This window comes from Piliocolobus tephrosceles, chromosome 10 (assembly GCF_002776525.5).
Source record: "Piliocolobus tephrosceles isolate RC106 chromosome 10, ASM277652v3, whole genome shotgun sequence".
NCBI lineage: Eukaryota > Metazoa > Chordata > Mammalia > Primates > Cercopithecidae > Piliocolobus > Piliocolobus tephrosceles.
The window spans coordinates 107047647-107070052 of record NC_045443.1 but is presented as its reverse complement, the minus strand read 5'-3'; the positions used below and the strand labels follow the sequence as shown (position 1 = coordinate 107070052).

The 22406-nt window shown below is 43.5% G+C and overlaps 1 protein-coding gene across 4 annotated transcripts in view; it reads right to left on the bottom strand.

The window, feature by feature from the left end:
* UBE3B (ubiquitin protein ligase E3B) overlaps window positions 1–22406 on the bottom strand; it is a 59611-nt gene that overhangs the window by 33928 nt on the left and 3277 nt on the right. For 2 of the 4 annotated variants that reach the window (XR_002728690.2, XM_023199709.2), the window contains exons 2-14: window positions 21523–21628; window positions 19577–19758; window positions 19309–19429; window positions 17035–17094; window positions 16531–16635; window positions 14430–14526; window positions 13072–13157; window positions 11998–12080; window positions 5766–5871; window positions 5335–5455; window positions 3878–4055; window positions 2173–2336; window positions 525–692 (exon numbers count right to left, since the gene is read on the bottom strand). Coding sequence is in view for 3 of the 4 variants with exons in the window: in XM_023199709.2 (XP_023055477.2) it covers window positions 525–692; window positions 2173–2336; window positions 3878–4055; window positions 5335–5455; window positions 5766–5871; window positions 11998–12080; window positions 13072–13157; window positions 14430–14526; window positions 16531–16635; window positions 17035–17094; window positions 19309–19429; window positions 19577–19737 (1450 nt within the window). In the remaining variant the exon portion in view is untranslated. Of the gene's footprint in view, window positions 1–524; window positions 693–2172; window positions 2337–3877; window positions 4056–5334; window positions 5456–5765; window positions 5872–11997; window positions 12081–13071; window positions 13158–14429; window positions 14527–16530; window positions 16636–17034; window positions 17519–19308; window positions 19432–19576; window positions 19759–21522; window positions 21629–22406 lie in introns of those variants that run through there. The other 2 variants (XM_023199765.2, XM_023199802.2) reach the window with 2 other exon arrangements.

Genomic DNA, 22406 nt, shown 5'->3' with positions numbered 1-22406 from the left:
TTTTTTTTTTTTTTTTTTTTTTTTTTTGAGACGGAGTCTCGCTCTGTTCCCCAGGCTGGAGTGCAGTGGCCGGATCTCAGCTCACTGCAAGCTCCGCCTCCCAGGTTTACGCCATTCTCCTGCCTCAGCCTCCCGAGTAGCTGGGACTACAGGCGCCCACCACCTCGCCCGGCTAGTTTTTTGTATTTTTTTTTTAGTAGAGACGGGGTTTCACAGTGTTACCCAGGATGGTCTCGATCTCCTGACCTCGTGATCCGCCCGTCTCATAAAAACTTTTTAAAAGTAAATTGTACTTCATAATTAAAATAAGAGTCACAAAACAGGAATGAGATGGAAGTGCTCATGACTGAGGTTAGCATGAGCAATTTAACTGAGGTGGATCAATTTCTAAGAGGAATAGCTCAAAAAACACCCTCCTTCAGAATCTATTTTCTGAGTCAAAAAAGCCAGAAAAAAACATCAACTTTTGTTAAGACGAACTGCCAAATGTGAGAGGTGTAGAAGATGCCTTGGGGACTGCGAACCTGTGAGTATCTGCAGCCGGATCTGTGTGAGAGTTGTCAGCGAGGTCTGGTAGAGGACACAGATGTTGCAAACCTTTTGGACTTCTGCAGAGTCGACCCGTTTACCCCCAACAGGCCTGAGAATATTCCGGACTGATGCCGACTTTTGAAAAGCACGCTTTAGGAGACCTGGCATGGAGAAAAGAAGACATGTGAGCAGCAGCTCAGCCAGCTGCCAAATCCCACCCTGGAAAAGGAAGAGCATTTCAATAGAGCTCTAAACGCACAGCCAGGCCAGACAGTGGGGCAACTCACTCAATTTAAGGCATTTCTTTGGGATAAATTAGAAAAACATTAACAACAGGTTTTTAGGTGTAATCCAAAGATCTCTTCTGAATACCCAAAAATTTCTCAGAATAAGCTAGGCATATTCAGATCTCACATAGGATTCTTACACTGGAAATCACCAAATTTCAAAACCCACAATGGTAAAAATTCAGAGGACTACATTAGGGGAAGAGGGGCAAAGGCAGGGGCCCTGGCTACATCTCTATTTTCTGTGCCTTTAGAAGGAAGTAAGGCATGACCACCTCTAGTTCTGACACCTGGTTTTGAATGATATTCTACCTTTGTTTTCAATCTTCCCATTGATATCCTGCTGGAGTTACATTTGCTGAGTCCATGCTTACTGCTAGCTAAGAGACAGAGTTTTGCAACACACTGAGTAGCAGAAGAACAGACACCCTGAACCTGAAAACCCACCACAGGCGGGTAACTCTGTCAAATTATGCGTTAGTGGCCTTTCCATAACTTTTTATGAGTGTGCAACAAGAACCTTCCCATGGAACCCATTACTGACCCTGCGACAGGAAAGCCACTGAAGTGCTAGCCCCGCCTGTGGTTCAGTGAGTGGCTCCTTTATAAGGAGTCCCACATGGGAGATTAATTTTCTTAAGAACTCAGAAAAGCTCTACTTCTAAGAAATTAGAAGAAAGCATCCACAGATCCCTTTTCATGTTGGTTTCTGAAACATTTCACGTTCGTTCACCGCCAAACTGAAGTTCACGGGTAGCCACAGTGGCCCTAATGGAACATATGTGTGTGGATATGCTTTTATGACCCAATCTTGATTGTGTTCACGTATTTCTATTTCCCCAATCCTTGTTTTCTATTCCTATGGGTTTTTTGTTTTGCTATATATGAACTTAGTAACTTAACAAGCCTCAAAATTGTTGTGGAACAAGCTAGAGGCCAGGTGTGGTGGCTCATGTATGTCATCCCAGCACTTTGGGAGGCTGAGGTGGGCGGATTGCTTGAGGTCAGGAATTGGACACAAACCTGGGCAACAAGGCAAGGCCCCCATCTCTACAAAAGAAAAAAAAAAAAATTAGCCAGGCATGGCAGTACACGCCTATAGTCCCAGCTATTATACTTGGGAGGCTGATGTGGGAGGATCACCTGAGCCTAGGAGTTAGATGCTGTAGTGAGCTATGATTGTGCCACTGCACTGCAGCCTGGGTGATACAGTGAGACTCTGTCTCTAACAACAAGAACAACAACAAAAACAAAGAGCATCCCACAAACACAGTGGAACATCCACACAGGAAGAAACAGGAGCTGCACTTTAGCCAAGCGGAGCGACAGGGTCGGGCCTGCTCCCACCACTCACTCTTCACTGGGAGCACATTCTGGGGGGATGCTGGCTGCGCATGGGCTGGCTCCTGGCTCTCTAGCAGCTTCTTGCTCAGGATGTCACAGAAGAAGATCCGGATCAGAGGCACCCCCCACAGGAACTGCAGCTGTTTGGTGATCAAGTGCATTGACTCGTTAAGGCTAGGAGAGAGCAGAGGAGACCTGGTCTGTCAATTTCATCTGATACAGGGCCAGGGCCAGCCCACACAGCTCCTAACAGCTTTCCTCTGGGAGCTGGAGCTAGGACCTGGCACTCAACATGGCAAAGAAGATTACAAAAATAAAAAGTGAAACTAACAAATCATTGCTGAGGGTCTGGTATGTCAAGAGCATTGACTCTTCATCTTGTCTGCTTTCCCCAGGTCCCCAGGCTCCATGAGTCACACTCTTCTTGAAGACACTTGCTACCACCCAGGTGACAAAAACAATCTTGTACCGACTGCACGGCCTCCCTCCTCACAGCTGGCCTGCAGGTGGTGGGAGGCCAAATGGAGATGACTCAGCAGCCTCCTCAGTGTTTCCTTGCCTTCCAGGGTCTCCTTGCCTGACTCCACACTGCATTCAGCATCCCTCAAATTCCTGGAATCCTGCTCAACAAGATGAGGTGACACCCCTCCCTACTGGTTCCCACATTGATCATCATATTGTTAATAGCCACCAACCCTGAGCACGGCCAGGCCTGCTGATAGGTGATTTACATGCATTATCTCATTCAATCCTTCTAGAAAGCCCTATCAAAGGGACGGTGAAAATTATCCCCAGGTTTCAGATGAGGAAAGCGAGGCAAAACAAGTCATCCAAGTCCCTCCAAGAAGAGGAAGTGGAGCGGAGAGCAGGCTGCCTGCAAAGGTGCTGCTCTGCTTCGCTTACCTCCCACAGCCTCCTGACTCTCAGCACCTCCACCCCATCCTCTTCAGGCTGGGGTGTCACGCTGGGGCAGGCTGTTCCCCAGCAATGAGTCTTTTTTAACTAGATAGGACCCAGGGATGTCACTCAGTTACAAAAAAGAGCAAATTTGGGGATTTCCTCCCCTGGCCTTTAGTTTTCTGCTGCCAGGCACCCCGTGCCTTGAGCAGATACGTGAACAAGAAAACAGGTGCGCAGCAGAGCTGGTTTCTCTCCAGAAACCACTTTCTCTCAGCTCAGGTAGATGTTTCAAATTCGTGAAGCTGCGCCTTACTTGATCTCCCTTCTTCTAGTCTAGTGTTTCTCATGTTTTTAAGTTCGTAATTAAACTTTTAAAAATTTATATTCCACCTCTTGAAAAGGATTTTGGGTGATTTCTATTCCCTTTGAATCATTTGTCTTGTTTTAGCATCTCCAAAACATGGCAGTCTAGTCAATCAATAAAAGTGACAGTGAAGAAGAAAAAACATCGATAAGGTCCATAACTGAATGGAAGGAACAAAACACAAAATAGTATGATTTCAATTTTGTAAAAAACGATCAGTATTTCTAGATAGGAAAACTGACAAGATGTTCACTCAAGTTATCTTTGGTTTACAGGATAATGGTCTGGTTTTTATCCTCTTTTGTTCTTATTCACAATTTATTAATATATAATGAATACGTATTATTTTTGTAATAAGAAACAAAACACCACAAGCTGGAAGAAACAAAGAAAGAAGAAGAAGATGGTGGGAGAGAGGCAGGAAAGACAGTGATTTGTATCTGGGACTCACCCATAATCCACAGATTGGGAGAACCAGCCAAGGACAGGATGCCAGTGGGTCAGGTTGGACTTCTTCTGGGACACGTACTTCTGACAGTAGCACAGCATCTGGGTGAGCAAACTCACGAACCCATCTGTCTCCTCCTCTAACACTTTGGGGCTGAGGGAGCCCAAGTGTAGGAGGTTGCCTAGAGAGAGAGTGAAGGCTGAGTGTGATGGGCCCAAACACTTTGGTGCCTCCCGGCCCTGTTTCCTGTCTGTGGCTCAGGCGGCCACATCCCATGTGCAGGAAGACATTTCCACATAAGGGGCACCTGTCAGTGCTGGAGGCTGCTATGTGGTGCAAAGGCAAGAAACAGGCCGAGCTGACTTCAAATCCTGGTTCTGCCACAGACAAGGTGCGCTGTGGCTGTCAACCCATGTCTCAAACTTGTTTCTTCATTTGTAAGATGGGACTGATGATCCCTACTGTTCATATGAGGATGAAGTAGCAGGTAAAATGTCAGGCACACAGAGGTAAATGATATTTAGTTAGTATTACATTTTAATATTATATTAATGCTTAAAAATCAAGGGTCAACATAAGAAATGACCTTTGAAGAATATCTGAATGTCCTGGGAAGTCGCTGTTATTCAACATTCACCAGTTAGTCAACATCACTCAAGTGAACACTCACACCATAAACTCCTCATGAAATTTGGCCCCAGGGAAGTTTTTATCTCAAGTCTGTAATCCCACAGGCTGAGGCGTGTGGATTGCTCAAGCCCAGGAGTTTGAGACTAGTCTGGGCAATGTGGTGAAAAACCCTGTCTCCACTAAAAATACAAAAATTAGTCGGTCATGGTAGTGTGCGCTTGTAGTCCCAGCTACTCAGGAGGCTGAGGTGGGACATCACCTAAGCCTGGGAAGTCTAGGATGCAGTGAGCCATGACTGTGCCACTGCACTCCAGCCTGTGTGACAGAGTGAGACCCTGTCTTCAAACAAAACAAAACAAAACAAAAAACAGTTTTTCCTATCTAAAATAAATGTAGGCAAGGAGAATTTTGTGCCTCTGCCTCAAATGCTTCTATTAACAAATCCTTTCTTCCAGCTACAATGAAAACACTGTAAAACAGGTAATGAAGGCATTGCTCTGATATAAGCCCCACCTAACTACTCCCTCCCTTCTCCCTTGAGATGAGAATTATCCAGGCAATTCACCGCATTTCCACTTTTTCCTTGACTGCCAGGAAGCTAAAGGCTGACATCTAATGCTCATTAACAGTCACTTAACTAGTTTACCAGGCTTTCCATGTGATTTTAATTTACATGTCTATTTTAACTGTCTATCTAAATATGTGTTTTTTATTGTAAGTACTTCCAACTGTTACAAAAAACAACCAAATCTCTAGAATAGTGACAGGCAAAACACTTGGGCTTTCCCTGATGGCCAGGATACAGTCAAGTTCCAGCCACGGATACTCACTCATTAGACAAAGCGTATGGCATCCTTCTAAACTTTCACATACATCACGGCATCGATCTTCGTCTCTTAAAAACATGATGAATTTACGAAGCATGTCATGGGATTCTAAAACAGTGAGGCGCTGCAAACAACGGCAGACCGTTAAATCGGAAACTGCCAGGAACAGTTTCCTATACAGAGTGAACCTGATCACTTGCAGATCACCCCTGGTTATGCAGGATGTGCTAGTAAACACCAAGAAGAAAATGGACAGATGAGAACCCACTTCTTTGGGCTACTAACACAAGTGTGTCTATCATGGCCACTGGTCCCAAAGAACAATTAAAGGGAGGTGTGGAAATAAGCAGAGAAGCCATTTTACTTTCTGATGTCTAAGAAGAAAAGCAAAAACACAATTGGGTTTTCGCGGGGAACTCACAGAGCCTGCTTACCTCAGGGGTCACTGTGCTGAGATGAGTCACCAGAGCAGGCACAGACATGATGTGGATGAGGAATGGCCGAATCAGATTGTCTGAGAACTGTGCAGCAATCACAGGGCTAGACACAGACAGATCCGCTCATTCAGACAGGGTCTCCGTGTGCATCCAGAACAAAAGCACAACCCCACCAACGTGCTCAAATCCCTAGAAATTATTCTGCATGGGATTTCTGAGAAAATTAAGGCTGAAACTGGGGACACACACTAGGGAAATGGGCAAGTCAGTGATGGTACAGTTGCTGATGCCAGCCTGTGCAGCTATGAAAAACCAGTTTTGAAATTTTACTGACATGAGAGAATGCTCATGCTATAATCGACTTTTAAAAAAGGTAGGATGAAAAACTACATACATGGAAGAGGAAGGAGTTTGTGATGGGGAGGGAGGGAAAAAAGGGGGTTTTGGAGTGCTGGTATAATCGATTTCTCTATTGGGTGGTGCTTACCCAGGTGTGTTCACTCTGTGACAACTCACTAATAACTCATACTTCAGTTAAGCAGTGTATTTAAAAGTATATATGCACTATAGACACACAATATATACATATATAGTATACATATAGTATATATACTATATATAAGCATATATAGATATAATGTTTTGAAATATACACACAAATATAGATACATTTTTAAAAGATTGAGGTGACAGATAAAGTCAACAATGTATCTCTGGTTGTAGAATCATGAGAAATTTTTTTCTTTTTTATGTTTTTCTGCTTTATCTAGGTTTTCTATAATAAGTATGTATTGCTTCCATAATCAAAAAAAGATAAATACTATTAAATAATGATCCCTATCCCACACCATACATAAAAAATAATGAAATGAGCCACAGACCTAAATGCTAGCTTCATAACTAAAACTATAAAATTCTTAGAAGAAAACACAACTTTGAGATTTCAGGTTAGGCAATGATTTCTGAGACATCACACTAAAAGCACAAGTGTCAAAAGAAAAAAATAGGTAAGCTGTGCTTCTTCAAAGTTTAAAACTTTTGTGATTCAAAAGACACTATCAAAAAAGTGAAAAGACAACCCATTGAATGGAAGGAAACAGCTGCAGATCACTTTTCTGAAAAGGGACTTGTATCTAGAGCACATAAAGAACTCACAACTCTCATAAAAGATGAAACATCCAATTAAAAAGTGGACGAAGGATCTAAACATACATTTCTCCAAGGAAGATAGACAAACGGTTAATAAATACATGAAAAGATATTCAACATCACTAGCTAGTACATCACAGGGAGTTGTAAATCAAAATGACAGTGAGACATCCCTGTACACCCACTGGGATGGCTAAATAAAAAAGACAGATAACAAGTGTTGACAAGGATGTGGAGAAACTGGAGCCCTCACATACTACTGCTGGAAATGTAAAATAGTGCAGGTGTTTTCGAAAACAATTTGGCAATTCTTCAAAAGGTTAAGCATGGAGTTACCACATAACCCAGGTAAGTCTACTCCTAGGAATATGCCCAAGAGAAATGAAAACATATGTCTACACAAAAACTTGTACATAAATGTTCATAGCAGTATCATTTATAACAGTCAAAAAGCAGAAACAACTCAAATGTGGTATATCCATATAATGGAATATTATTTGGCCATAAAAATGCATGAAGTACTAATCCATGCTACGACATGGATGAACTCCGATTATAATATGCAAAGTGAAAAAAGCCAGTAGCAAAAGACCACATATTATATGATTCCATTTATGTGAGATGTCCAGAACAGGCAAATCCAAAGAGATAGAAAGTAGATTAGTTGTTGCCAGGGGTTCTGGGGAGAGGGGAAAAAGGAGTGACTGCTAATGGGTATTAGGTTTCTTTTCAGGGTGATAAAATATTAATGGAATTAGATTGTGGTGATGGTTGGGAATAGGCCCCCAAAATCTGGCCATAAACTGGCCCCAAAACTGGCCATAAACAAAATCTCTACAGCACTGTGACATGTTTGTGATGGCCATGACACTCACGGCTGGAAGACTGTAGGTTTACCAGAATGAGGGCAAGGAACACCTGGCCCACCCAGGGCGGGAAAACCATTTAAAGGCATTCTTAAACCACAAACAATAGCATGAGCGATCTGTGCCTTAAGGACATGATCCTGCTGCAGATAACTAGCCCAACCCATCCCTTTATTTCAGCCCATACCTTTGTTTCCCCTCTAAGGAATACTTTTAGTTAATCTATAATCTATAGAAACAATGCTTATCACTGGCTTGCTGTCAATAAATACGTGGGTAAATCTCTGTTCGTGGGTAAATCTCTGTTCGAGGCTCTCAGCTCCGAAGGCTGAGAGATCCCTGATTTCCCACTCCACACCTCTATATTTCTCTGTGTCTTTAATTCCTCTAGCACTGCTGGGTTAGGGTCTCCCCGACCAAGTTGGTCTCAGCAGGTGATGGTTGCACAACTCTGTGAACATACTAAACGCCAGGGAATGGTATGCTTTAAATGAATAAAGTGTATGAGATGTGAATTAGACTTCAATAAAGTTACTTTAAAAAATCACTCAGAGGTCATGCAGAAAAAAAGGTAAGAGAACAACTTACAGAGGGAAAAAAGGTTTCTTCTAGCTAACGTGCTCCAACAGCAATGAGCAGAGGTGTCAGTGGTATTTAGGCTCTCAGAATTCACACTATACACTTTCACTTTCAAGAGTACCATTTTGGGAACAAGGACATTTTATGAGGCTGAAATGTTGAAAATATCAGTACCTATGTTCACCACTTGTCTAGATGAGGCTAACTAACCGAGCTAACCTCTCTGATCTGAGTGGGGCACACGAAAAGAGAACCATGTTATTTTCTGCATGTTAGAAAGAAGTTTAAAACAGAATAACACAATTCCCTAAACAGAAGAAAAGCAAACCACAAAGAATGCTGCTGAAACTACAACCAGTCACTTCGCATTTGCAAGGAAGGGACTGCATCGTTTCAAGGGCACAAAGAGCTGTAGCATTCTCTGGCGGTTCTCACAGAAACCTGTGGATTCCATCCTGGGCCATATCCCTAAGTAACTTGGCCTGACTGACTGGGAGCGACTATCAGTGGAAGCATTATAGGACTGCAGGGCTGCCTCAATGTTTGGAGGGGTGTGATCTGTTGAGTCTGCATGAGGCCAGACTCAAAAACCACAGACACTGCAAACACTCCTACATCTCCCTCAATTTCTTATTACCGATTTTCCCAGCATGAAGTCAACAGAATCTTTCTTTAGCCCACCTGTAGCTGCTGCATTTAAGTACCCCTGGGTGACAAAGTCTGTAAGTGGACTGCTTAGTCGAATGTTTAACAGGGCTAGACATGGTTGGGGGGGTGGGGAGGATAAACAAAAGAGGTAGGACTGACGTACAGTCCCTGCTAACAGAGAGCTCAGAGTACAACCAGGGAGCTGGGCAGGCATACGGGGAAAAACAGAAGCCAGGGCTAGTGGGCACATGACTAGGTGCCTGGGCAAACTAGGGGTCCAGATAATCAATGCCATGGCAGTGTGAGGAACAGGGCAAGTCTGGGAAGGTTCCCACGTGCTATTTACTAAAATAAAATATATTATTCTTAGAATACAAAAATGTGTCCAACATGTGAGGCAAGTACAAAGAGTAAGAAGAAAGAGTATGAGCTCTGGAGTTAAATAACCTGGGTTTAGTTTCTGGCCTGGCCACTCCTGCTGTGTGACCAAGAGCAAACGGTTTAACTTCTCTGGGCCTTAGCTTCCTCATCTATAAAATGGAGAAAAGCCACGTGTGGTAGCTCACTCCTATAATCCCAGCACTTTTTGAGAGGCTGAGGCGTGAGGATCACTTGAGGCCAGGAGTTTGAGAGCAGTCTGGGCAATATTGTGAGACCCCATCTCTACAAAAATTTTAAAAATAAAAAAATTAGCTGGGCATGTGCCTGTAGCCCTAGCTACATGGGAGGCTGAGGTGGGAGGATGGCTTGAGCCCAGGAGTTTGAGGCTGCAGTGAGCTCTAATCATGCCACTGCATTCCACCCTTGATGGCAAAGCGCAACCCTGTCTCACAAATAAATAAATAAAACGGAGATAAGAGAATGTGGTGAGGAGTCAGTTAACATGTGTAAAAGTTTTAGAACAACGTGTGGCCCATAAATGTTAGCTATTCATATTTCAGGATTTAGTGATCATGTCTTGGCACACCACTGACGATTTTATAGACTTTCACTATATTTCTGTATGATGAAACCACTGATATCTTATTTTAAAAGGTCCTGATTGTGTTCAATTATACACAAACATTCAGAGGGGAAAAGTACTATTTGGGAAAAAGGCTTTAGAGTAGCCTGGCCTTAACAAGTGATACAGTGGAATCTAATACATACAGAGAAGAAAAACTACAAGGATGGCTGCTGGTTATATTCTTAAAGGAGAATTTAAGTGTGGTAGAATGACTGGATGTGAGCATGCTGGTGAATTACATGTGAATTACAACCACACCGGGGGCAGGGGAGGGATGCTGGACAGGAAAGAAAAGTGAGGTGCTCCTAGAGCTTGTGTCTCTGGAGGTGGAGGGGGAGGCAGAGCTGCTCCTGACTGTGAGAGTTCAGGCCTCAGTGTGCTAACCTTCACTGTGTCTGCCAGAGGACAGCGGGCAATGCTGCTGGAATGAGCTGCCCCACAAGGTGACTTGGGTAGGGACAGTTGCAGTGAATCTGTTTCTTAGGCTTCTGGGAAAACCTGTTTGTATCTAGACATTAGGGCTCATTAAATACAACTCACATAACTTCTCTAAAAGTATGAAATGAAGGCACAATTGTCTATTAGATAATTAGCTCTACTTCCGTAACTAATGATAGCATAACTGGTTACATCCCGTTCTTCTGTGTAAGGGTCTAGCCTCTAGAAGCATGCGGTCTAATGTGGTAGCCACTGGCTACACGTGGCTACTGAGCACTTAAAAATGTGGCTGGTCCAAATTCAGACGTGCTCTAAGTACATACCAGTTTTGAAGACTTGGCATGAAGAGAAAAATGTAACACGCTATTTAATTTTAATTAAAATAATTTTAAAATATTGATTACATGTAAAAATAACATTTTGGATATATTAGTTTAAATAATTTAAACAGCCCCCTCTGGTTAGTGGTTAGCGGAAAGCACAGTCTAGACCAGGCGTTTTATAAACTATGGCCTATTTCTGTAAATAAAGTTTTACTGGAACACAGTCATGCTCATTTGTGTCTGTACAATCTACGGCTGCTTTCAAGATGCAATGGCAGAGTGGTTGTGACAGAGGCTGTATGGCCCATAGAGCTGAAAATATTTATCCAGCTCTTCCTAGAAAATTTGGCCAACCCATGCTCTAGCCCATCATTTTTCAAATAGGTTTTCCATGAAAAATGATTTCATGGGATATCAACGGCATCAAAAAACAAGGCAGAGGTATTCCATGCTCAGATATGTTTGGGCCAACCCCGGGTTAAATAAGCCCATGGGGTCCAGCTAGCATAGCAGGACTTCTCAGAGCTCTCAGCATGAAGGTGTACTGTAGATCCACAGATGGGGGCAGAGCAGCAGCTTTCACCAAGCTGGTTCCACCATGACACTCTTCCAGGATTATGAACATCTCCCCAAGCTAGTGTTCCCCTCGACAGTTTAAACATGTTCTGCACCTATGAATAAGCATGGTGTTTTACATTTGGCAATTCTCAGAATTGCAGGTATAATTTCCATAAGGAATTACTTAGCTTCTTCAGTACTTGACATCTCTAAACTAAGTGAAGGCAAATATTACCTCTTCTCTGGTCCTCCAAATTCTAACATTTCACATGCATGTTCACATTACTTCCTTAATCCTCTCACCCTGCCGTTTGTTGGGCTTCTTCTGGCTCTTAGATTTTTTGTTTTGCCAATTAAAACTTCAAAAGGAAAAATGATTGCATTTTGGTCTCTTTTAGATAAAAGAAATTCATTTTGAATAGTTTCCAAAGATCACACTGCAATAATATTCAGGGCTGAAGATTAAGAAATATTCAAGACTGAAGATTAAGAAAAAGTTTGAGCAGTCACAAATGTGTTCACTTTCATTAAGAACAACGTTTCCCTCAAATTCTGACAAAGTGGGCAAGTCTATACCTAATACCAGTAACGAGAGAAAGAAAAACCAAGAGGAGGAAGCATTCAGGAACATGCCAACACCTCAGCTATGGTTTCTTACTCACCGCAATGCTAGAGAAAAGGCTGCTGTTAAAGTGCCTTTGGATAGACAAGGACGGGGTCTTGCCAGGCCACGGGTTAACAATACCTGAAAAGAATGTTTTAATTGGTCAGAGGATGATACCAACTTTATATTCATTTGTACATAAAAAAGCAAAAAACTAAAATGAGTCCTTCAGATAAAAAAACTACTGTAAGCCAGGCAGGAGGATTCCTTGAGGCCAGCCTGGGTGACAGAGCAACCTGTCTCTTAAAAAAAAAAAAAAAAAAAAAAACCGTATGCAGTGTTTTTACAAAAGGAAAGGGAAGAAAGTATTGGGTAATGAGGTTAACTCTACCACTCTTTCTCTACTTTAAATATTATGGTTAGAAATTCTTTAATAATAAAGTTAATAAAAAAAGCTAATAAAAATAATGCCAGACTTAAAATTTAAAGACACCATATTATTTTAGAAGCCGTTCAATTACGGTGTGAAGTAGAAGTTTCCTCTAGTGAGACAACTGCCAGTCATACCAGCTTCTGCCAACAGACCACCTCACAGGGTTGTTGTGAGAAGCATGTGAAACCAAACCAGGAAACAGCCCATCACAGTGCTAGGTAGAAGGAAGGGCAAAATCAACATTACTTCTCAAACTCAAGAATTCCATAGTGCCTTTAAACAGCAATCAGGCTTTCTTAACGATTCCCTACAGGTATGATCTGGCACAACAAGGTACGAAGTGGAAAGGGCTGTTTGAGGACACAGAGCTAGAAATACGATTCTAGACATCAACCAAGAAGGAATCTGAGGGAACAAGCCCTGAGGTCTCCTTCCAGAGTTTAAATGTCAAAAGACTGGATTACCCTCGCAGTCAAAAACGTAGAGCATTCAGGGGATCCCAGCACCACTGTCCTCCCTTTACCTGACCTGCAAGTGAGACAAGGCAGGGGAAGGAAGAAGAGGACAGCAGGCATCAAGCTCTTCCTATGAAAAGCGTTTCTGAGGAGGGCACCAGGTATGCTGAACGCAAATGTAAAAATACAGCTGCAGGTGTTGGAGAGTGGGGAAGTTGCACATTGGGGGGCAGGGGTCACAGACCTGCAGCACAGAATAAAATCCATGCTGGTTGAGATGTCCCATTATATTTGCACAAATGTGGTTCATCGCTGGTCGAAGACTTTCACCTAAACAAAGAAAACAGTGAGAACAAAAAAATCTCTTGCCATAATGTGACTGTTGATGTGGGACAGGAAATTGTGTCCCATACCCAAGGCCCTAAGAAATGAGATGCCCCTGGCTTGCCCTCCTTTTCCCTTAGGCCTGGTGCCAGAGTACAGGGAGGCAATGCGTATCTGGAACTCTATCCCTCCTGGAAGGCCTGGCGCAAGTGTCACCTCTTGATTGATGGGTCCCGTCACACCCCTAGCCAGAAGTGACATCTCTGGCCTCTGAGCTCCTGTAGCACCTTTTCTAATTCTCTCCTAGGACCTAGCACTGTCTTCTCTGGAGGGATGCCTCCTCTCCTCAGTGGGACATAAGCTTCTGGGCAGGGCCCAGAACTCAACAATTTTTGGGTTCCCTCCAAGAGGCCAGGGTCATGCCTGAAATAAACCCTCCTTGCTGACCTGGAGCCTTTGCATAGTTTCCCCTGCTTTCTGTTTCATCCCCGCTCTTCACTCTGTGAATCCTAGCTCTCTCTCCAGCTCTCAGCTCACATACCACTTCTTCAGGAAAGCTAGAGCCCCAGACCAAGCAAGGCCTCCCCACCCTACTAGACACTCTCATTTCTCTTGCAGGCTTCCTTCCAAGCACTTAACACATTATTGTCATTTTATATCTATGAGCGACGTCTATTTAATGCCTGTTTTCCTTATAGGAAACACGCCTGTTTTCCTCATTAAGTTCTGTGAGGAAGGGAGCACCTAAAGTCCCCGGAGGGCAATGCCCCTTTCTGTTTTGCTTATCTCTGCCTCTTCAGCGCCTCGCGGCATCTGGCACATACGGGCTACTTGTTGAACAGATGAATGAAATGACCAGATGAAACACATGGGGCTAAGGACACTTACCAGGAAAGGAGGCAGTTTATAATACAAATTTTACGGGCAAAATAGAATTATTCACAACCTAATGATTTTCCAAGTAAAATGACAAGGCTTAAGTGAATGTTATCACTTGGAGGCTAAGGCATTGTAGGAATTATAAAAATTAAGATCAGAAGAACCATGCCTTTAAATGTAAATTCAAAGAAGGGTAGAGTACAACACACAATGCTGAATGGATTCTGGATACTGTGACGCAGTCTGATGGTCAGTGCCAAGGGCATCCTCATTGGTATGGTCTCAGGGCCTTCCCTGAGGCTTGTGGTGGCAAAAAATGTTTCTTACAAAGGAAAAAAGGTCCCTGAACTCTCTGTGGAAATGTTCGTTACAGAATATTTTGAAGCAAGTCCCACAGACCTTTTCCCCGAAGAATTTTCCACGTTGAAGTGTCTGTGAAGGTGACAAGCATCGTGAGGTACAGGGTGATGAGTCGGGAGTCTTGCAGGATTTCAGGCTGGAAACAATAAACACAGCAAGATTTAAGACATAGGTCCTCTGATTCCAGACAGCGAAGTGTTCACTTTACAAGTGCTCTACGGGCACTCAGCCTGGAATCACTGAGTCAGGATTATAAGTCAGTCTTCATTCTTTTTCTCTTGGGCAATGACCACTTCAGGAGTTAAATAACAAGGAATCTGACACTCTAGTGCTTGACCATGGAATCATATATTCCTGGGAATGGAGAACTGCGAATCCCTAGAAAACAAGATGACCAGGGCTGGCTTGCTGTATGTACATGTGCCTGCCTGTCTGTCTGAACTCTGCAGAAACAGAGCAGAAATGCAATTGAGCATGACTGGGACTCTGGGCTCAGCCTTCTGACTTCACCACTTACTAGCTGTGTGAGCTTAGGCAAGTTTTTTAACCTCTCTGTGCCTCAGTTTCCTCCTCTGTTAACCAGAATAATAACACTGCTTTCCTCATAGGGTTGTTGTGAGAAATAAACGGATTAATGCGTACAATGCACTACGAACAGTGCCTGGCACATAACTCACTCCATGTCATGTTGGCTGCTGTTCTAATTTTGATGACAGTTCATTGTTTCACCAAGTGTAAGTTAAGCAAAAGGCCTGACTGCTTTCTAGGCCCACAGACCCTATAGCAGGTCCACCTGGAAGGGACCTTGGAGACAACCTTGGAGACCACCGAGTTCAAAACCCTAAGCTCATGGACAGTAAGAGGGGGAAGCAGCTTGTTCAAGGTCATGTGGGAAATTAGCAGTGGCATCAGGACTGAATTTCACATATTCCTGGCTCCAGAGTCAGGGCCCTTTTTCTCCTGATGTCTATTTCTTTGCATAAACTTTTTTTTGTCTATTCAAAATAGAAGAGCCTCTCCTCAAAGAACAACCTGTTGTGGAATGTACACACAGACAGCAGATAAACAAGGATCCGCCTGGCAGACTGCAGGGAGGGAAATACCCTGCCCACTTGGCCCTGAGTCATCTTGGTGGACTCCCAGGGCTCCAAGCAACATAGTGTGGAAACCCTGCCCTGAGCCATGTCTCACCTGAAAAGCCAGGTGTGGCTTGCTGCTGGCCACTGCCTTGGCTGTGTCATTGGCAAGAGCCATTCCTGAGCACCCAAAGAGGGATGCCTGGGAATGGATTATTACTGGCATGGTGGGTGGTCCGGGGACTTTCGTTCCATTACTGAGCTGCTACCTGTGTCCTTGCCAAGCCTCTGTCCCTGAAACCTCCCTTTCCCTATGTGCAAAGTAGAAAAGGCTCCTGTATATGTCTGCTCACACCCCGTCCATCCTTTTCAGAACACTGAAGGGGGTGGGGGAGCACAGGACCAGGCTGGGTTAATGACAGTACCCCATTCCTCTTGCCACTTTGCCTGGTTCAGAGACGAACCCAGGATTCCACTGGACCTACAAGAAACCTGCATTTGTGAACTGGTCGGGAGACCTCTCTTCCCTTTAGTCAAGACAGGATAAGACTATAAAGTCAAAACTGGTGGTTGCCATGATTATAGCAGGAAAGGACGAGGTGACCCCAAAAGGGAGCAGGGATGAGAGAAAAAAATCCAGAAACCCCTGGCTCTCCTTATCCCCAGCTGCCATGTTACTGAATATATTCTAGAGCACAACGTTCTCTTTCTTGCTTAACCGGTAGGTGATACTAGCTGTGCTCAAGTAGGTCTTCTGTACTTGTAACAAGAGGCCTGACTAGTATAATAATGTAGATCATAAAGTACTGATTACATTAAATGAACAGGAAGGAAAGTGACAGATTCCCTGGCATGGAGGCTATGGCGTGGTAAGCGGGTTAAGGGTCCAACACACACCAAAGAAGGGCTCACATTGATAACAGCATCAAAATTCCTCTCTTCCAGAACAGGGGCTCAGCTAGCAACTCTGACTGATAGGGACTCTGAAAATACAGACTAAAGTCTACAGGTGAAAATGACATATTTATTGTTTCTGGTTTTGCCCCCCCCTTTTTTTTTTTTACCTTGAGTTGCTTGAGAAAATCACAGCAGTACCACAGAATGCTCTTGATCTGTTTAATCCAAAGGAGCGTGAGGTCCTTAGAACAAGCCAGGGACACATACCACACCTATAGGTGGGAAAAAGAGGAATGTCACAGGCTGTTATAGAGATCATATCACATATGCTGTAACTGTTGGAACTGGACCTATTAGTTAGGTCCAGTGCCAGACAAAGCAATGGACCTGAATGGATGAATAAGCTGCAAACAGGATTTATTTTAACACTAAACCCAAAGACAAAATAGCCTAGTAAGAAAATTTACTATTCTGTGCTGTGGCAAGAGCAGAACGTAGCTACTTGGATCACGAAGAAACTAAGGAATCATTTGTACTTTGGTAATGTTTTCCATCCACTACCTATTTGCATTTGTGTGTGAATTGGTCCTAACATTCAACAGGAACTTTCAGAGTCCAGTAGGTTGGCCCTTAAGAGCTTGTGGGAGACACTGCGGCTCCCATCCACTTACCTTCGGCTCATTCTCAGCATCCATGCTGCTCAGGATGCTGCGACACAACTTCTCAAATCTCTGAAAAGAGACACACTGGGGGTTATACATTCCCACAACCCATCAAAAAGTGAAAACAAGCCTTCGGCGGGTACCTGGCACGTGCAGGTATTATGCCAGGTGATTCACAGACATAATCACATGCAGTTCCTTCCTACAGATGAGGACACTGAAGGTCAGAAAGACTAAAGGGTTCTCCAATGGGTGGCCCAAGAGCTGGAGGAACCCTATAGAAATGTTTTAGAAACTGGTATATTTCACATAAAAATCCAAATTGAGGCTTCTTTCAAAAAACAGTATCAATCTGGCCAACTGGACTTGGATTCCTGCAGGCCTGCTGCTGTCTCCTCAACTGTGCTCTCCAGTTTACCGTTTCTTAAGCACCATGGATACTGATTTTGCCTCAGAGACAGCAGCCAAAGGCTGCTGTATCATCATTTGTATCCTGTAATGCAAAAGGAAGAAAAGTGGAAATAGAAAACAGGTTCCATTTTGGCTATACCAATCCTGGATCTGCCCTTAAACCATGTGATACTGGGCAGCTGCCCTACCACACTGAGCTGCAGTTTCCTTCTCTGTAAGATGAGGGTCACCTCCTCCAGCTTATCTGTCCTCATCTACGCAATCATGTGTTCACTGCCTGCATAATCCTCCCTCTCTTGCTGGGCTATGAGCTCCATGAGCGTACAGACCTTGCCTGTCCTGTTTCCTCCCAAGGGCCCAGTGCCTAGAGAGGGTTGGCACAATGTGAAGCTTAGCAACAGCGAACGCCTAACAGCTGGTAACATGGAGACATGCCTCAATGGCATTGTTAGTACTATTACAGATAACTAGCTGCTTTCCTGGGATTATATTTTTTAGGCTGATCATTCTAATCCCTCAGGTGCAAACTGGCACCCTTTGTATGATTTGCAGGATATTTAAAAAATTTCAGGCCGGACGCGGTGGCTCAAGCCTGTAATCCCAGCACTTTGGGAGGCCGAGACGGGAGGATCAAGAGGTCAGGAGATTGAGACCATCCTGGCTAACATGGTGAAACCCCGTCTCTACTAAAAAATACAAAAAAAAAACCTAGCCAGGCGAGGTGGCAGGCGCCTGTAGTCCCAGCTACTCGGGAGGCTGAGGCAGGAGAATGGCGTAAACCCAGGAGGCGGAGCTTGCAGTGAGCTGGGATTCGGCCACTGCACTCCAGCCTGGACGACAGAGTGAGACTCCGTCTCAAAAAAAAAAAAAAATAGGCCAGCCTGGGCAATATGGTAAAATCCTATCTCTACAAAAAATACAAAAATTTGCTGCACGTGGTGGCACACACCTGCAGTCCCACCTACTCAGGAGGCTGAGGTAGAAGAATCGTTTGAGCCTCAGGAGGTTAAGACTATAGTGAGCCGTGATAGTGCTACTGCACTCCAGCCTGGGCAACAGTGATACCCTGTCTCAGAAAATGAATGAATGCATGAACATTGAGCATAAAGACTCAGATTTTTGGCATCTCTTTAAAAAAAAAAAAAACAGAGGCTGGGTGCAGTGGCTCATGCCTGTAATCCCAGCATTTTGGGAGGCTAAGGTGGGTGGATCATGAGGTTAAGAGATTGAGACCATCCTGGCTAACATGGTGAAACCTCATCTCTACTAAAAACACAAAAATTAGCTGGGCATGGTGGCACATGCCTGTAGTTCCAGCTACTTGGGAGGCTGAGGCAGCAGAATTGCTTGAACCCAGGAGGTGAAGACTGGCAGTGAGCCGAGATTGCACCACTGCACTCCAGCCTGGCGACAGAGCGAGATTTTGTCTCAAAAAAAAAAAAAAAAAAAATTCAGAGTATGAGTCCACCACCAAGCTGTGTAGTAGCTGCTCCCCGTGGATGGGGCAGGCCACAGACCCTGCTACTTCCTTTGATGTCCTTACCACTGCTACCTGTCAGTTACTGTTTAATATGATTTGTATTTTGTATTATGTTTTATCTCATATATGGTTTTTTTACTCATTTACCTAAACTTCCCGGATCTTGCATGCATCTGAGTTCAACTTGTGCTTATAATGGTCAATGTGAAAATATTCCTAAAAGCACTGGGCATAATCCCTCCAAAACAGGTCCCAAGAAAACAAAAGGGACAGGATGTGGGGGTGACAGTAACTAGTTCATAAAGCTGCTATAAGAACAAACTGAGTTAATATTAATAATTATAAAAGATCTGACATATGGAAGTATTACACGTTTGCTATTATCATTTTACCTCGTTATCCTCTTTGATTCTGAATACGAATAGCAGTTTCCTGGCAATCTTAAAAATACAAAGTGCACTTCTTTTAGTGGACCCAGGGTCATCTGCTTTAAAAAAGTCATCAATCTCTCTCCTAGAAAGGAAAGGGCAAAAAAAGACATTCTAAATTAAGAGCTTGTAGCACCTGGAAGGCTTTTCAAGCACTCTTAAGAAAAACCTCATGTATCTGCCATTCACTGGGAGCCAGAGAAGCACGTGCTAGGGAGATCCTAGCCCTTACCTGATATCTCTCTGCAGTCGACTCCGACAGAGAAAACTCCGGACGTGGGCCTGGATCACGACAGCTGCCCGCTCCCGCTCCTTCTGCACAAGCCTTTCTTCTCGTGCCTGACGGGCTCTATCGATGAACCATGCTCTCGAGGTCTGAGACAGGGTGAACATGTTTGCAAACCTGCACAAACCCTGCAAGGAAAATGGGCAAGTAGGTGTTGTAGATTGTTGTGTGGAAAACACATACAGAAAGAGGCTCAAGAGCAGAGGGTGGGCAGGACCTGGGCAGCAGAGATACTCAGGACCTGTCAACACCCTCCAAAGTGCTAACAGCACTCCAGCACAAGTCCAAACCTCCTACAGGCTCTTTCGTGCAATTCACCAAGACCAGGGATGCTACATCCTGTATTAAATAATCTCATTCTTAGGGAAGAGAACAGCACCTGGCATAGGATAAGGGCAGGTCCAGCTTTACGAACGAACAAAGAATGAATCAATCCCACCCTTAACCAGGTATCCTGTAGGTCAAAGATTCCCAGATATTTGAATTTTCTGGAATAGGCCACAGTATTTGGGAAACCAAAACTGAGAAGTCAGCTTTTATTTTGCCAAGTAAGGACTCGAGGGAAAAATCAAACGTGATTATTTCCTGTCATCATTATCGTATTCATCCATTCACTAAATATTTACCAGTGCCTACTTTGTGACAGCACCCAACAAAGAAAGGCCCATTTTAACATTAACAAAGCAAAAGGTACACATTTCAGAATGCAAGACAGTCCATGACATTTAATATATTTGGTTTTATGGACAGCCTATTGCATTGTCCTTACAGTTACTAATCCTGCCAAGGACCAGTAAAGACTTTACTGCAGAACTGGTCCTGTCCACTAACAGATGCTTTTCTGAAGAGAAGCTCTAAATTATATACTAAGTTTTTATCTAAATCACCAGTAACTGTTTTTTCCCAAAGGGACAGCTTTTGCTAGCAGCCTAAAGCACATAGCACTGACCCACGGAGGCTCCCATACTGAGATGATTTTTTTAGATGCTTGATGACTTTGCCATTCTATACAAAACGCACTATCAGCCCAGTTAAAAACACTGAAATGAATTTTTCAGAAAGCCCGACTTCCAGAAAACAATCTCTCTACCAGGCTACTTTACTCAAAGTAGCACCCACACGAAAATACCACCCAGAGTAAAAAGATGGATGGAACTAGGGGCCATTTATCCTAAGTGAAATAACTCTGAAACGTAAAGGCAAATACTGCGTGACTTCACTTAGAAGTGGGAGTGAAACAATGGGCCCACATGGACAAACAGTGGAATAAGACAATGGAGACTCCAAAAGGTGGGAGATGGGATGGGGGTAACGGTTGAACAATTATCTATTGGTACAATGTTCACCATCCGGGTGATAGGTGCACTAAAAGCCCAGACTCCACCACTGCACAATATATGCATATAAGAAACCTGTACCCCCTACATCTATACAAAGAAATTTAAAAATTATTAAAACATTGGACATAATAGTATTATCTCCTAGAGGTATTAGATGAATTACATATTACTGAAAGGCATTTAATAAGTGTGCTCTATTATTAGTATTAATAAGGACAATAAAATAATACCCTTTTATAACCAAAAAAAAGTTGGTGCTAGCCTCCCTCCACATGAATGTATCAAGGGACCTCTGTGACCCCTTTTCAACAGTGATTCGCGTCTGTCAATCATCATCAGTAATCCTTGAAACAAACTAACAGAGCCCACCTGACCACAGGAGGGAAGGTATTAGGTTGGTGCAAAAGCAATTGTGGTTTTTAACTTTTTTTAAAAAAAACACTAAGTTGTAATTACTTTTGCATTAACCTGTAAAAGGCTTGGAGAGAAAAAGCAGCCATCTTCTGAATCATTTACTCTTCCTGCCCCAGCAGTGAAGTCTGGAGATCTCACCTGAGGACCTGCCTGTGTCGCAGAAATGCCAGGTAATCATTAGTGATCTTGCACAGGACTCGTGGCCGAGAACAGCTTCTCACTTCAGAAAAGCTTGTTATTTTTTCTGGCAGAAGCAGGAAAAAAAAAAAAAAAAATCCAAACTTAGGGTTAAATTTTATAGATGTGGCATCATATATCTTCCTGAGTAAAAGTAGTAACTACAATGCCAACGGTTTTTTAAAAACACCACTGGGTCCTCTTTATTTAGTGTCTCATCTAAATGTTATACTGTATCTCTTCAATCCTCACAGTTTAAAGGGAATATGTTGAACATAAATCCCCAAGTTGTTGTTGAATTAAAGCTGTGATGAGAAGCAAAATAACTTAGAGGTCATGGAATGTTAAAGAGCTATTGAAAATTATATTTGACTTTTTTTTGTTTTTTTTGAGGCAGTCTCACTCTGTCGCTGAGGCTGGAGAGCAGTGGCGTGATTTCAGCTCACTACAACCTCTGCTCCCAGGTTCAAGCGATTCTCCTGCCTCAGCCTCCCAAGTAGCTGGGATTACAGGTGCCTGCCACCACACCCAATCTCGGTTGGGATTACAGGTGTGAGCCATTGCGCCCGGTCATGTGTGCCTTATTTTTTTTTTTTTGAGATGGGGTCTGGCTCTGTCGCCCAGGCAGGAGTGCAGTGGCACGATCTCGGCTCACTGCAAGCTCCACCTCCCAGGTTCATGCCATTCTCATGCATCAGCATGTTTGACATTTTTAATGATATGGAAAAATGTTTATGCCTTAGAAGTGAATAAAGGGCTGCCTGTGGACCAATAAGATCCCAATTACCTAAAGAAAAATGCACACACACACACAGATACAAAACTAGCATGAACTATACCAACAT